The 16,553-nt window shown below is 49.7% G+C and overlaps 2 protein-coding genes across 4 annotated transcripts in view; one reads left to right on the top strand and one right to left on the bottom strand.

Moving 5' to 3' along the window:
* The window catches only part of Ralgps1 (Ral GEF with PH domain and SH3 binding motif 1), a 239,370-nt gene that overhangs the window by 132,597 nt on the left and 90,220 nt on the right, over positions 1 to 16,553 (top strand). The window lies entirely within an intron of this gene.
* The window catches only part of Angptl2 (angiopoietin like 2), a 33,755-nt gene that overhangs the window by 10,305 nt on the left and 6,897 nt on the right, over positions 1 to 16,553 (bottom strand). Inside the window, exon 2 of the mRNA XM_028757108.1 lies at positions 10,294 to 11,159. Within this exon, the coding sequence (XP_028612941.1) occupies positions 10,294 to 11,110 (817 nt within the window). The 5' untranslated portion in view covers positions 11,111 to 11,159. The remainder of the gene's footprint in view (positions 1 to 10,293; positions 11,160 to 16,553) is intronic.

Genomic DNA, 16,553 nt, shown 5'->3' on the forward strand with positions numbered 1-16,553 from the left:
AACTGCTCTTCCAGAGGTCCTAAGTTCAATTCCCAGCAACTACATGGTGGCTCACAATGGTGGCTCACAACCATCTGTAATGGGATCTGACGCCCTCTTCTGGTGTGTCTGGAGACAGCTGCAGTGTACTCATATACATAAACTGATCCGGGAGGCATATAAATAAGGCAGTGAGAATTCAGCACTGCAGCATGTAAGTACCCTGGTGACAAACCTGTTAGCATTACACTGGGACAAGGCCGCAAAGGGCCAAGCAGAGCATCAGGTTTGGGGAAAGAATCTGGGGCTGGCGTCGTACGTGGTTAGAGAAAGATGACTGATGCTTGTGTTGGAGACGCTGCAGTCAAATCTTGGTGACTTTTCTTACAGTGTGACTCCAGGCAGGTTCCTGCCTCAGTTTTACTGCTGTGACACAGGGAAAGAAAACTAGCCATCCTGCGGATCTCAGGTCAGGGGCTCGATAGTCTCTCCCCTTAGATACAAGCTTGACATGTTGGAAGTAGGTCAACCCCTTCCTTGAGAAATACATGCTGCTTGCTCTTGAATTTCCAAAACTAAGTATATATTGTAACACACACACACACACACACACACACGAGTGCTCATACATGCAGGCGTGCAGGCATGTGTGTCTCTCTATGTATCTATGTGTCTGTGTCTATTAATAAGTATTTTCCACTAGCCACACTTTAGAAGTCAGAATTAGTGGAGGCTACAGAGCTGCGCTGCAGTAGAAAATGAGGATCTTTTTTGTTGAGTACAGTTAAATGAATGTTCAAAGTGCAGTGGGTGAAGCATCTTCTGGCACAGAGTGAGTGCACGGCGGTGTTTGCATTGGCTTCCCTTCTGAGAGGTAGCTCTGCCCGCAGCACCAGGCCAACACTAACTCGGCGGCACCCAGACTCACCTCTATAAAGACCATATTTACACCATAGTCAGAATGTTTCACGTGAAGAGCAGTGCGGCTACCATGGCAAGCAGATCTATGTGGTTCCCTAGAGAGAGAGGTAGCAGTGCAGGAAAAGCACAGGATTGAGGCTAAGGATGGGGGAGGGATGCTGGCCACCTGGAACACAAGATATGCAGGCCTTCGGCCTTGGTACCCTGGGGTCAGCCCTGGGAATTTTGAAATTATGTGGTGTGGAGTAACTCAATCAATTTATGGTTGGCTCTGGTTTCTCAGCAATCACCTAGAGTTGATTGGGGTGGTAGTCCACTTCCTGATCTCTCTTCTGGCATTCCTGATGGAGACATCACAGATACAAGGCACATAGCCACCACGAAAAACAGGGAGTACGTCATTGGTTGTCTTCCTGGTAAAAGCAAGTTGAGGCTGGCAGCCAGGCTAGACTCAAGTGTACTATTATCTTCTGTGTCCTCTCTGCAACATGAGGATGACCAGCCTCAGCTGGATTGACCCAGGCCTTGTAGCTAGCACAGTGGTCCTGATCAGGCAGAGTGCAGCACCTACAGCAGCAGCACACCTGAAGGGTGAGTTAAGGAACAGAGCCTTCCAGAGCTGGCCAGCAAGTGATGGCTCCTCTCCTAAGGACCTGATGGCCTGAGGCTGAATAGAGGCCCCTGGGACCTGTGGTAGTGTCCTTGGAAGTGTTCCTGAGAATGCCTTAGTTCTTATGTCTCCCTAGACACCAAGACATCTTCCTTGTGTGAGGACCCTGTGAGATGTTCAGTTCTCATTGATGGTCTGCACCCGTGAAGTCTCTTTGCCAACAGAAATGACTACATATTAAAAATGAATCTGAGCCGGGCTGTGGTGGCGCACGCCTTTGATCCCAGCACTTGGGAGGCAGAGGCAGGCGGATTTCTGAGTTTGAGAGTTCGAGGCTAGCCTGGTCTACAGAGTGAGTTCCAGGACAGCCAGGGCTACACAGAGAAACCCTGTCTCGAAAAACCAAAAAAATAAAATAAAAATAAAAAATAAAAATGAATCTGGAATGTCCTACTCAAATTTACCCATTTAATGTCAGGGCAAATGTACTTCGTAGATGTGAGACCCACCCAGGCCCCTGGGTGTCCTGAACAGGCATGCCTAAAGTCACATCCTGTAAAGGACATGAGGAACGATTTTGTCTAATAATTCTTGAGTCTCATTTTTCAAGAAGTTTGGCAAAACTATTGTCCATGTCAATGGCTACCTTTTGGTGAAGCAGAGTGCAAGCAGTGGCCCAACTGCAGGACTAGCTTGCAGGTTGTCGAGTGCTGGCAGTATGTGTGTTGTCTCTTCCTTGCGGTGGGGATGCACATGAGCTTACTCTGTCCTTAGCATCGAGGGCCTCGGGCAGAGAGCTTGGAGGGCTTCATTAACTGTTTGAAAAAAAAAATCTCACTGGTTCTCAGATATGAAAAGAAAACTACAGAATAAAAATTTATTAGCCTATGATTAAATTTCTACAAAATGTATCAGCCATCTGTCAGATTCACTGATTGGTAACTTTCACCTCCATAAAAGATGTTATTACTTTGGGAAACAATTTGTAGGTTAGATTTTTCTCACTTACCAAGAATTCCTGAGCACGCCTGATGTTTGCTGAGAAATTGGAGCCAACCATAAATTAATTGAGTTCCTGCTGGCCAAATAATTTCAAAGGCAGAATTATTCAACCCCTTTCAGAATTGTTACAGTAAAAATTATATTAGCTGTGTGAGGTGAGTGCACTTGAGTGCATCTGATACAGCTCCAGGTCTCCCAAGAGCTCTTAGGGCCCATGAAGGGTTTGCAGGGGGCCCAGCCTGCCTGTTTGACCTCAGAATAAATAATACTGCTCTACTGAAATGTTCAGTGTTAGTTGTAGGCTGAGAAGCATGTGCCCACTCAGGTTTCCAGCAGGCAGCTGGGTCTGAGAGATGGGAGTTTAAAATAGCATAGGAAAAGGGTGGGGCTGGGGGGTGGAGCTCCGTGACAGAGCTCGTGCTTGTCATTCTCTGGGCCCTGGGTTCAACCACTCACACCATAGGGAGGCAAAAGAGAGAAAGAGAACAATGTTTAGGCTGGCAGGGTCCTGGAAGCCGTACTGTGTAGAGGTGAGCAGCCCTCTGTGCTCTGGGGGCTGGGGCCGAGGCTGCCTTCTCTGGTGTTGCTGTTGGTAGCCTCCACAGCTGCCTGGGTGAGGTAGGCATTGGATGCAGGACTCACAGTTGAGTGCAGACACACTACGGAAGAACTGATCTCTCAATCTACAAATGCTCAACAAGCTGCTGATGGTCCTGTGGTCAGCCAGCCTACAGACACTTTCCCAGGAAGGGGGCGCTTCATTGGCTCTTCTTAGGGATCCTATGTTGGCTTTCCCTGTCACTTTTTATCTCTCACATGCTCACAAGATTCACTTTATCCTCTGTTCTGCCATTTTACCCTGGGGCTGGACCGCAAGCCACTTGGTATGTAATTTGTGGCATTTTGGCCTTTTTCTCTGTCTGAAACAGGACATTTGCCTAGCACTGAGCCTGCTCGTTATGGTTTCCTGACAGTTGCTGACCATGGCTGAGAGCAGATTTGCAGGGCCTCAACCCTGCAGGGCCTTGTCACCCCTAGAAAGCCTTTCTCAGCCCCCAAAGACTTCTTCATTCTGCCTAGGCTTCGTAAAAAATTTGTATATATTTCTGTTGGAGTATAGTACGAGCACCTGCCACCACATCTTAGAGAGCCTGTCACCAGCTAACCAGACATCTGCCTCCTGTGCCTTTTCTTCCTTTCCTCAGAGCCCCTGAGTCAGAGGTCTGAGACTGGTGCTAAGAGCTGACTCTGGCACCAAGTTCCTCCTTTCCATTGTCTCCTTATGACAGGTCAGGCTTGTTTGGGATCTGTCCCCCCAGTACATGGTGGTGGGCTCCTGTGGGAGCAGGCACTTCTCAGGACAGTGAGTCTGTGTTAAGCAGACAGGTAAAAGGCCTTCCCTGGTCTGCCTGCCACCACCTGTCCCATCTTCACAAGAATGTAGTAAGCTACATCTCTTTGTCACTTTTCAGCTTGAGAACCTGAAAAACAGAGACCTCCATGGCAGATGGTCATCTGTACCCAAACCAAATCTTAAAAATGAACTCATTTCTGTGGGGATGTCTGGAGCAGACCACGTGTAATGGAGGTCCTATGTGTCACAGTAGTGCCACATGCTGCCTTTGCTGGTCTTTAAGAAACTACCCTTAAGAAAATCACATAGGCCACTCAATATCAACATAAAAGGAAAAAATTAATTACTGTCTTTGTCATTTAAAATAATATTTGACTTTCCTATCAATTTATTCTGTGTATACAAAATTTAAAAATTTTGTGTCTAAGCTGGGGGGTGGTGGCGAACGCCTTTAATCCCAGCACTTCGGAGGCAGAGGCAGGCGAATTTCTGAGTTTGAGGCCAGCCTGGTCTACAGAGTGAGTTCCAGGACAGCCAGGGCTACACAGAGAAACCCTGTCTCAAAAAACCAAAAAAAAAAAAAAAAAAAAATTGTGTCTGAAGAAGGCAGGGATAACCTAAAAAGAGAGCACAGATGACACTGTGCTTGGGTTCAGCACTCTGTCTCCTCTGAGATTCAGGTATTGCCAAGGCACTCTGGATCCAGTCACCCCAGGGAGACTGAAGTTGATGGGCAGTCAGGAAGGGACCCTCTCCAGTGTCCCATGAACAGGTCCCTGCAGCTCTCCTTAACAAGTGTCTGTCATTACCTTCAGCATAAACATTGGCCATCAGGCTCAGTGGACATGATGGTTTAGACACCCAGCGGGCAGTACTTGCTAGCTCAGTTCTGCTTTCTCTTTTCAAAAATGAATTTGGCGGCCTGCCGTGACTGTACTGTACAGTCAACCAAATAACTTCACCACAGTGATCCATTTGTGTAGCTAGCAAGCTGGCCACAGATGCCCAACCTCCAGGATTTTCTCGATTACTTCTGGCTTGCCAAAATGTCAAACTGTTGGTATTTCCAGGCCCTGAGATGCCAGATGCCCAACTTCTAACAGTCACAAAGTTGATAGTTTATCTCTGCAAATAGCCAGGGCCTTTAGCCACTGTCATCCTTGGAATGTCTCCTGAGGGGTGGAAGGATTGCTATGAGCCGCACCCAAAGGGCCTTTGAGATCAATTCAGCAGACCTCTGGGGTGGGGGGTGTAAGGAAGATGGCCCTGGAACCGCTTGCCTCTAGTGCCTTTTGTTTAGGCAGAAGTTAACAAGGAATGTTCTTCGAAATGTCTGCTATCATGAATTTTGGAAATCTTAACTCATTTAAGAAAACATTTTAGGAAAAAGCAAGTACAATACAGGGGAAAGAACACACAGTCCAGAGGCAGAGACCAGGTGGCCTTCCTCTCAGTCTCCACAGTCCCAAAGGCTAAATCAAAATCAGGGCTAGCCAGTTACCCCTTATCTGCAGCATCACATCCCCGCTGTGTCGCCTTGGGACCAGTACCTTTTCTCTGCAGTGATGTAGAGTCAGTTCTAAGACACGCTGTTGTGCTGGGCAGCTATGGTCTGCTGTTCATAGTTCCTATCTCAGGACAAGTGAGATAAAACCATGGGGAAACCTACCTAGGAAATACTGTTGGTCAGTTTCTCCAAGCTATGGCTCTAGAGGCCTAGGATGAGAGGGTGGTTTGCACATGCACATTGTGTTTTCCCTGAAGCAGTATGGCCCTGAGAAGGGGTCATAACATGGAGAGTTAACACATAAGGAGAACATGACCTTAGGCCTAGCTGTCTGTGAAAGCTTAACATATAACCCCAGGCGTGTGTCCAGACCTGACAGGAGCTATTGGCTGGGTCTGTCTGAAGCTTCCCAAAGACCCATTGCCTAGCCATCAATGGTTTTTGAGGACTGAGGAGGAGTGGCATGGCATGTCTTGCCTGGCATAGCAGTAGCTGCTGTGTCTGTATGGCACTGTCAGGTCCCAGGAAACCCCCACATATACACACATGAAACTGACAGAAGCCAGACCCATAGTGGCCAGTGCTAAGTCACATATTCCTAGGGCAGTTTTCTCACACAGTGCTCAAGGTGTTCTCTGGATTTCAGGCTGTGTAATTGTGGCCAAGTAACTTTGAGCCTGAGGATTCTGGGAATTACAAGTGCACTGGCCCGTGTCTGCTCTGCACCAAGAGGCCGTGTGACAGGGAGGACATGCCAGGGACCAAGGTGCCTTAGCAGTTTTGTTTCATGACATTGGGGCTCTTCCTTTATTCCTGGAGAAACTCACTAAGCAGAAGAGGCAATACCTAGATGTGCCTGAGCCTGTTGGAGTTTTTGTTGTTGTTGTTGTTGTTGTTGTAGGTAGGTTTTTTTGTTTTCTGTTTTAGGGGGTTTTTGTTTTGCTTTGTTTTGTTTTTGTTTTTGTTTTTATTTTGAGACAGGGTTTCTCTGTGTACTCCTGGCTGTTCTGGAACTCGCTCTGTAGATCAGGCTGGCCTTACAGAATCTGCCTGCCTCTGCCTCCCAAGTGCTGGGATTAAAGGCGTGCGCTATCACCCCTTGGCTGCCTGTTGGTTTTTAAAGACATCTTTCTAGGAAAGCCATGCTGTACTACTGGTGGCTGGCAGTACTGTGCTTCTTAGAGAATGACCTCTGAAGCTGTCTTCTAACAGCAGAAGGCTATAGGCTGGCCATTGGCTCAGGCAGTAATGTAAGCTCCATTCAAACCAAAATATTCCTAGTCTGACCAGCCCCAAGTGAGGTGGGACCTAGGTGTCAAGCCAGGGAGGCTAGGCTAGGACCTTCCTGGATCCCTAATCCTAGCTCTTAGCAGGTAACTCCTGGCCCCAGGCCAGCCTGTCACTATCTGACTGTGGCTGGGAACAAGTCATGAGTTCAGCTTCAGATAAGGGGCTGTGGTTGCCTTGGCCGTCTAGAGAAGGGTGTGCTAATTCCTGGGCAGCCACAACAATGGGACAGAAGACTGATGGCTCTGAACTTCCTAGAGGGAAGCCAAAGGCTGTGGAGGCTGAGTGCAAGGTGTTTGATTGGAAAGATGTTTCTGGCTGAGTGGTGGCAGCAAGCCAAGGCTCTGTGTGGAGAACACAGAGGGGTTTTGTCTTTCAGGACCAGACCTGCCTGAGCTGGAAGAGGGCTGATAAGCACTCTCTGCCCATTGGTTGGACCAAGGCTCAGTACTGGAGACCATCTTCTTTTTCCTTCCAGATTAGTCCAAACCCAGGAAAGGTAGGGCCTTTCCATTGCTACCCTCCTCCCCACTCTGTGTGCCCTCGTGTGGACACTCAGTGATGAGGTGGACACAAAGAGAAAGAGAGAGACGTTAGAGTACACACAGGTCATCTCTCATGCTCTGTGAGTGAGCATGGGTACTCACAGGGGTCTGTCTTAGGTGCCACAGCCTGTTCTGGGTTATAAACAGCCATGCCAGGACCATTTGAGAGGCTAGGAGCAGGGCTGTGCACTTGGGACTTTGGACAGATCCACTTCCATCAGGGCCCAACTAGTAATTCGGTATCCCTACTCCCAGGTTCACCTGGTAAACTTACAAAGCCTTCAAGATGCAAGACTCCTTTCATCTCTGAGTCATTTGTGCTGTCCCGCAGGACTTGGTCACACTACCTCAGTGACTCCATAGTCCTTCATCTGCCTTTCTGTTGGACACTGAACACACTGGAGTGTTCCGCATAGTGGCCAGACAATGCTCATTGTATTCTTGGTATTTTGGTATGCTGGCTTCATAAATTCTTAGTGTTCCAGAAATTTGGGTCCTTCCAGAGAAATCTTGTCGGACCTGCTGTGTGGAATTTGAGGAATAGACGTGATTGGAGGGAGGACAGGTTCTAGACACCTTCACACACCTGCTGCCTCCCCACACTGGGTTCCTGGAGATCAGGGACCAGAGTTTTCACCAAGTCAGTGGAGGGCACAGAAAATATTGGCAGCTCCCTAGTGACATCATAGCACATTGTGTTTTTATGACATCCTTCTGTGAAGCTGTAACTCTCTCTGTTCCCGTCTCCTCACATGAAGAAAGTTAAGGCTCAGAAGAGTTTAAAACAAAACAAACACCTATTGTACATTTGTTTTTGAATTCCATATGTAGAGAAGTTCAAGGATGACTTTAAACTTCTGCTCCTCCTGCCTCCACCTCCTGAGTTGTAAGATTACAGACACATGGCATCATGCCTAGTTTGGTGTGTTACCAGGGATCGTACTTAGTGCTTTGTGCGTGCTGGGCAGACACTATCAACTGAGCTGCACTTCAGCCAATTTAAATAGCTTTCTCCTGAGCAAATAGGGAAGAAGGAAAGAAGGCCATGGAAAGACGGCCATGGCAGATCCAGGTGCTTATCCTCATTTTATTCCAGCTCAGGAATGGCATGAGATGGTTGAGTTAGGAACTAGGGATCCCAAGTTGAAAGGAGGTCTTGGTAACTATGACACCAGCCTTGCTGTAAGCACATCTGAGCCTTCATGTGGTGCCCAAGGGCAGTGTCCATTCTGGGTATTCTGTCAGAACACAGAACAGACTCCCCCCTGCCTTTGACCTCTGCTATAAAGCAGGTATGGGTGCAGTTGGCATGTGCATCAGGCACTGAACACAGAGCTGAAGACAAACTGGTCACTCCAGTCTCTGTTGTAAGATGCAAAGACCGTGATCAAAAGAGGCTCAGCTTACCATGGGCCCAGTGCCATGCACACATTCTGCAGTATTTCATGTCCTAGAGCTGTCAGCTGGGAACAGACTGAAATAAAGCCTACTCATAGGCTTAGATGAGGAACCCAGAGACAGAGTGACTTGCCTCCTGCCCAGACCTCACCAGCAGAAGAAGCAAGATTTCAATCCAGGATGGTCCACTCCTCACACGTTCTCCACTCACACCTAGTCCAGGTGTTTCTTCCAAGGTGCTATGGCAGATGCTGTGTCATGAGCCTAGTTTCCCCTGCCCCCCTACTGGCCTGTTCATCTTTGATCTGCCCACTGGCCACCCTCATACACACAGGTTCAGTTCATTACTGGTTTAGTTTTTAAAGTGTGAAATAGTCACAAAGGATCTTTTCAGTCAAAATATCTCCCTGCCAACGAAGAAGTTCATACTCCATGCACAGTCTTAGGTTAATGTTTTCAGAGATGAATTCAGTTGGCACATGTGGAAAATAACACTGCCTAGATAAAGGAGAAAGAAGCCTAACCCCTAGAGAGGAATCTTCCAGCCTGCTCCCCTACACTGAGGATTTCCCAGTCTTCACACACCTGCCACCTCCCCACACTGGGTTCCTGGAGACCAGGGACCAGAGTTTTCACCAAGTCAGTGGAGGGCACAGGCAATATTGGCAGCTCCCTAGTGACATCATAGCACATTGTGTTTTCATGACATCCTTCTGGGAAGCTGTGACTCTGTTTCCATGTGTCTGGAGCAGAGGCCCAGCTCCACCTGAGCATCTTCAGCCCATGAACAGGTTAGTCATCCTGTCCCAGAGGAGCTGCAGGCCTGGTCAAGTGACCCTCATGAAAATCCCAGTGTAGTATCTTGGTTACACTTCCCAAGTGTGTTCCCACGGACTCTCTTCTTTCATAACAGTGTCCCAAGAATCCCACGGTGTGTGTGCTGAGAGTGTACGGAGGCCTTATTGAAAACTAGGCAGCTAGCCGGGCGGCGGTGGCGCACGCCTTTAATCCCAGCACTTGGGAGGCAGAGGCAGGCGGATTTCTGAGTTTGAGGCCAGCCTGGTCTACAGAGTGAGTTCTAGGACAGCCTGGGCTACACAGAGAAACCCTGTCTCAAAAAAGAAAGAAAGAAAGAAAGAAAGAAAGAAAGAAAGAAAGAAAGAAAGAAAGAAAGAAAGAAAGAAAAAAGAAAAAGAAAAGAAAGTTGTAGAAAACTAGGCAGCAACTAACCAAAGGAAACTTCCTTCTGGTCCCCTAGTCCCTGTGAAGCATTAACTTTGAACTTAATGGAACTCTTCCACTGGCCTGGTGTTTATCATGTGACATTTCCAGTTAGCTCTGGGCTAACATAGGCATAGGAGCTCATAGGTGATACACCTAGCCACTAAGACAGGGCAAGTGGAAAGCCTCAGAATATCCAGGACTGGGTTCTTTCCTCTCAGAGACCAAAGCTGACACCTCCCCCTCCCCCAACCCCATAGCTTCTAGCTTCCGGGTTCTTCCTTCTACCACCTTATTGGAGCAGTGCAGTCCCTCGCTCCCATCAGCCAAACTCCACTGGCTCCAGCAGTCATCCCAGGGCATTGCTAGAGGATTATGCAACTGTGTTAGGACTCACATGGCCACTTGTACCCCCAGGCTGAGGGGCTCAGAGGCCCATGTGAGCTGGGTTCCCCAAAGGACTTCTTACCTGATGGCTTATCAGTGGAAGATGGGAGACTGGTAAGGGCAGGCATGGTAGGCAGGGAGGGCGGCAGCACCTTCAGATTCTGGTCACTCTGGATCTCATTGGTGGAAATCTGGTTGATGATGCGGTTGTAGGTGGGTGGTTGGTAGAGCCGAGGTGGAGTGGCTGGGGGTGGCTGGGGCACAGGCCTGGCTGCAGGTCCGCGTTGACAGTGCTCTTCCAGCTGGGCAATGACCTCTGATTGGTTGTGCGCCAGCATAGCCAGGTGCTGGAACTTGTGTTCCAGGTCCTTGTACTTGCTAGCCAGCTGCAGCATGTCGGCCGTCTGGTTCAGGATCCTGTTCTCCAGCTGGGAGAGCTCCAGCGCGTTGTCTCGCTTGCGAATGATCTCATGGAGAAGCTGCATGTACAGCTGTGTGACTCGGGAGTTCATGTTGCGGCTCTCCTTGCGCAGCAGCTTCACCTCGCTCACGATGCCGCCGTCCACCTCAACCAGCTGCTGCAGCGTCTCGATCTGCCGCTTCTGCTTGAGCAGCTCGCTGTTGAGCAGCTCCAGCTCCTGCTTGTGCACGCGGTTCTCCAGGTGCACCTCGGGCTCCTTGGAGTTGACACAAATGGCACCTGTGACCCGCTGCTGGGGCACAATGAAAGTGTAGGTGCACTTGTCTGGGGACTCACCTGCCCGCTTGTACCTGTTGAGGTAAATGTACTCTCTCTGTGAACCGTCCTCTGTGCCCTCAACATCAGCCTCTGGGCCTGTAGCAGCTCCAACAGTGGCCAGCAGTCCAAGCCAGCAGTAGGTTATACACAGTGGCCTCATGATCCTTGCAGTGTGCTGGTTGGTCTTTATGAACGAGGTCTCTGAAAGCCTGAGAGTGGAGAAATAAGGTCAGTGACAGCCCCGTCTGCCAGTGGCTTGTGCAGGGTAGGACATTCCCCAAGTATCTGTTGGGGAGGCTACATTCCACTCTCCTGTAGTCAGAGAGAACAGTGGTTGTGGAAATATCAATAGATGGTGGGGCCCTGCAGAGGTAGAAAGGAAAAGGGATCCGCCATACCCAGAGCCCAAGAACTCGGCACTGGGCATGGTGGGGCTTGGAGGAGTGTCCAGTCCTCCTCCCCTGCCCTGGGACCCTCTGACCTTTCCCCATGTTCTGCCCATCAACTGTCTGATCTCAGTCTTTCTGGATCTAAGTTCTATAAGGGCAGATACAGGGTCTCTCTCAATCTCCTGTCCCTAGAGTGTAGCATTGAGAAGGCTTGTCAGCTAAATGAACAAGCTACCAGACACAGAATGGGATGTGCTCACTTAGTAGTGGATAGTGTCAGAAGAAGGCTGTGTCTCTGTCTTAGCTACAGAGCCCCAAACAAGAATAATTTGACCACTTTAAACCCAAATTCTTGTAACAGCCAGTGTCTTCAGGGTCCCGATTATCACAGAGTGATTAAGTTAGGCGTGTGTCTCTGGCTTTCTTGGACAATATATCCCTTCCCCATATGCTCGGACATAAAGGTGTGCCAGGCAGTGTGCTTACTGGATGCTGAGAATATGGCTGCCCTCACAGGGCTTCCATATCATTAGAGTTCCCAAGAACTATAAGAAGGAGCAGTCATGTGTTGTGAAAGGTTATGGCAGGGCCCTGACCCAATAGAGGGGTCAGGAGCACTTCCCTGAGAAAGTGAACTTTGTACTGACTCTTGAGGGATGAGTGGGAGTTAGATAGGCCAAGAGGGATGCTAGGATGTGTGCAGCCCCTCCTCCAGTTCCCTGAAGGACACTGCTCCAGCAGTCTTCCCAGTCTGGTTTTCCTATACCCCTGCCCCTCTCTGTCTGTCTGTCTGTCTGTCTCTCTTTCTCTCTCTCTCTCTCTCTCTCTCTCTCTCTCTCTCTCTCTCTGCCTCTCTCTGCCTCTCTCTCTCTCTCTCTCTGCCTCTCTCTCTCTGCCTCTCTCTCTGCCTCTCTCCAGCTACTCTTCTATTTGTCTTCCTCTCTCTTTGGCAAAACCCTCACTCAGTTCCCTGCCCACTTTGCAGGGGTCTGTGTGGGAGGTCTTCTTCCTCCTCACACCTCCCTCCCAGCCTGCTCTTCCCCCACCCCTACCCAACACCCCCCGATTTTTTTTTTCCTGTTAGCAAATAGCAACTGTTCTAGTCACTCAGGCCACAGCTCTTTAGCTCCTTTCTGTCTCTAACCTCAGCCTCTAATGCACCACAGAGGTGTGGTAGCCATAGCTTAGAAAGGCTCCCCAATGCCCCTGCTGTCCTCAGGCACTCCCCATTGTCACCTATTCTCCTTGCCTTCACTGTGTACCTGGATTATTGCAGCCGCCCCCTAACTTGCAACCCTGTCCCTGCCTCCTGACAGCCATAGGGATTCTTTATAAAAGTCCAGTGGCAGCTGGAGTCTCTTCAATGCAAGGCTTCCAGAGCTTCTCACCTTAAAGAGAAAGGTGAGGACTCTTGGCCCCACCCCCCCTGGCCCAGCTTCTGTTCCCTCCTAGATTTCATCTCTGGTCCCTTCCCTGCTTGATCACTTCCTGCAGCTACTCTGGCTGGCTGGCCGTCCCTCAGCCTCTCAGGCACACGAAGGACTCCACTCTTGAGCCACCTCTCCCTGTTTCTTTGTTGCTCACTTCCTTTCTCCTTCATGCTCAACGATCCCCTTCTCAGTGACATGTTCTCTCCCACCTCCAAAACTAACCTAAGATTGTGACCTCCACTTCCCCTCAGAGTCCTTGTCACCCGGTTTGTGCTGTCCCTCCCCTCAAATGTCAGCGCCTCTAAGGAGTCAGTTTTAGTATCTGTACCATTTGTAATGTCTACAGCCTGATCCAGATTAGAGACACTTGGTCAGTATGTGGTGGTGGTGGGGATGTGAGTGTGAAGAGTCAGTCAGCAAGAGCTGCAGTGCAGCGGAGAGCTGTGGAGACAGGACTAGCAAGCAGGGAGCCCGTGTGGGACAGAGGTGAACAGCCTGTGCAGTGGAGGTCATGGGTCAGATTCACTGGTAACATCCATAGCATTCATGGCTTGAGTGTCGCCACATGCCTGACCCGGGGCTTCTTCTCTGTGTTCTTTCAGAGTGTCCTTGATGGCAGCTGCTCTGCTTCTTAATTTTTACAACATATATTTATTTGCATGTATACATGTAGGGGCACAAGTGCCATACACACTTGCAGAGGTCAGAGGACAACTTGCAGGAGTCCGTTCTCTCCTTCTATCATGTCTGTCTTGGGCATCAACCTCAGATCATCAGGTTTGATGGCAAGAACTCTTACCCGCTGGCCCATCTCACCAGACCTAGATATTCTTAACCCCATATCACAGAGCAAGAGCCTGGGACTCAGTTTTCAACTCTCAAGATCACAAGGCTAGAAGGTAGCACAACTAGAATTCAGTCCTGTGATGATGGCTGATGGCAGTTGAAAGCCACCAGCGTCATCATGTGAGCACTTCGTATCCACATCTACTGGATGCTGGCTGTGCCACAGGAGCCCATGGAAGCGTCTTCTGGGAATCCCAGGCTGCAGGCTGCACTATGGACCAGCCGATGGGCAGCTGCAGGTCAGACCTGTTCTCCATGGGGCTCTACTGGGCTGTTTTCTACTGAAGTCCAGATCCCATGTTTGGTTCTAGCAGTGAGAGAAGGCCTGTTGGGCGAGGCAGGGAGGGTATTTAATGGAGAGCTGCTCTGTGGAGAGGTGGGGCTTCAGTGGAAACAGGATGGTTTGACAGTGTTTGCCTGGTTTCCAAAGCTTTGGTTCCTTGGGAGCTGATGGTCACGCCCCCATTGTAGAAGAATGGGGAGAAGCTGGGCTCCAGGCTAGGGTTGGCCCTCCTGACACACCTTCTGTGGGCAACTCACCTGCCTACTTGGTGACAAACACCTCTGTGCTATGGCCAAGAAGCTGTCAGAATGCCATGGAGGCAACTTGGCACCAGAGAGAAAACTTGATTTCTAAACATCCCTGGGCTTCTACACCTGGAGGATATGCTGTCTTGTTTATGGTGGGGTTCTGTCCCTTTCAACTGTGGGTCCTCACTGCTCTTGCCTTTGGGCCTCCTTTGTGGAATGGGGTGGTTCAGCTCCCATTGCACACTGGATAGAGAAACATGAGGGTAGAATGTTGTGATGGCTACATGATAGCAAGCACAGCAAAGCACCACTGAGGAGCACAGATAGTGGGTTGGACACCATTGCCCTCTTGGAGGAAAGGCCACTAATGACCCACTTCATAGAGAACCCAGGTCCAAGTCACAAAGCTGCTCAAACCAAGTTCTGACCCTTCTGCTGGCAAGTTCTGCTGGCACTTGGCAGCTGGCTGGGGACATGATCACTGAACCCCTTTTCCTGCAAGAACATAGCTTGCCATCATTAGACTAAAAAGCAAACCAAACTTGACAAGTGCTGCTCACACATATTCTGATCATTTCAAAGCCAGAGTCCAATATTTGTGTTGTACCTGACTTACAGGTAAGGAAGTGAAAGCTTAGAAAGTCATGATAGTCACCAAGTGTCCTAGAAGAATCTGGCCTTCCGGTTCCATCTGCATGGGCCTCTGCTTGGTAGGGTAATTTGGAGTCTGGTGCCTTACAGAAAGGAATTCAAGGAACTGAGTCCCCTGTGGGGGCTGATATCCTTACTCTAAGTCAGTGTGTTAGTGACCAATGGAGGGGGACACTTAGCATCCAGGCAGACAGGGTGTCCTGCCTAGGCACCCAGGTCCAAGCTGGACCACCAAGGGGCTTAAGCAGAGCTGTGCTCTGGTGCATACCTCAGCCTCCATAGCAAGCATTTGTTCTCCCTAAGGCCATCTTTTGCTCGTTTGGCGGTGCTGAATGGGCAGTAATGAGTCTGTTTACTTTGCTTTCTTGATATTTATTCAGCTAATTGCATCCCTAGAGAGGTAACCCCCCCCCTCAGCATTCCAGCCGTCTTAGGCTGGAGACTAGCTCAACTCTAGGCAAAGTGCCCCTCCTTGCTTTCTCCCCATGACCAACAAAGAAAAGCAAACCCAACTGTTTTCCTTGGCTTAGAAACTAAAATAAAAACACCAATCGGAATCGCTTTTCCACATTGTGTGGTGAGGAGTTTCCATTGTGCCGGACTTCCCTCTCCCTAGCAGCAAGGCTGCAGTGACCATGTGGCAGGACAGCCTTTGCACGTGGGGAAGACTCCCTGGGCTTGGGTCTCACCCAGCCTCCTGTGGTCTGTCTGAGTGTCCCCATTCGGCCTGTGTGATGGGGCCACACACTGCGCGTCTGCCTCCCTCTGGCCATCACAGTACTGTAGCCTGGGCATTGGGCTACTTCATGGGATGAAGCATCATTTTGGTAATACAGAGCAGTCTTCTGCCCAGTGGCAGAAGCTACTGGCCTGGCATATCCTTCTGAGTTCTTATCACAAAGATTTGGAATGAGAAAAGTTCAAATAAAAATAACTAATTAGTTCTGGGAACCAGGTACTTTGTCTATATCATGTCACTGAATCTTCCCAGGAGCCAACTGGGACGGGCCCATTGCTTCAGGACAGCCATGTGGCCAGGTGCTGGGGGCACACACCTGCATCCTAAATAACAGCAGGGCAGTCCCCCCACTTGACTGCTGAAATGCTCAGGAACTTCGCTGGTGAGCTCTCACCCTCATGGCCTTTGTGAGCTTGTGTATTTCTAGTATTCTTTCTGTTTTTCTTAAGTAGGGTCCCATGTGTCTCAGGCCAGCTCTCAGCTCCATATGCAGTGCTGGGACTGGAGTCCGGCATGTGTTATTACCCCTGTTTATGCAGTGCTGGGGACGAATGAGAACTAGCAAGCGCTCTGCCTGCTGAGCCATGTATACCCCCAGCCCTATTACATCCATCTAATTACCACAAGGTACATTCAAGGCTGAGGGTGTGGGTGGGGCCACTGCTGAGACTGAAGACCATGACTTGTTGGCCTAAGTCATGGAACTATGAAATAGCAAAACCAGGCAGCAGGTACACCAGAAACACCAAAGTAGGCCTTCTGTGGAAGGCACCAGTATGACAGGAAACCCCAAGCCTTCCGATCCTCTAGGCAGGAGGAGGCTAGGAGTGCTTTGGGGTCTGCAGGACTGGCTCTTGGGAGCTATCCTGGTCAGTGCAGGTTGTGTTCTTCTGGAAGAGTACACTCACTGCTCTACCCCAGCTTAGCACTTCACTGCCAGCTGTGAGCACAAACCTGAGGAGGCATCCCAGCCACACTGGAGACCTAGGAAGTGACCTTTGCCAAGGCCACAAGGCC

Source organism: Grammomys surdaster, unplaced genomic scaffold (assembly GCF_004785775.1).
Source record: "Grammomys surdaster isolate TR1022 unplaced genomic scaffold, NIH_TR_1.0 126133, whole genome shotgun sequence".
NCBI lineage: Eukaryota > Metazoa > Chordata > Mammalia > Rodentia > Muridae > Grammomys > Grammomys surdaster.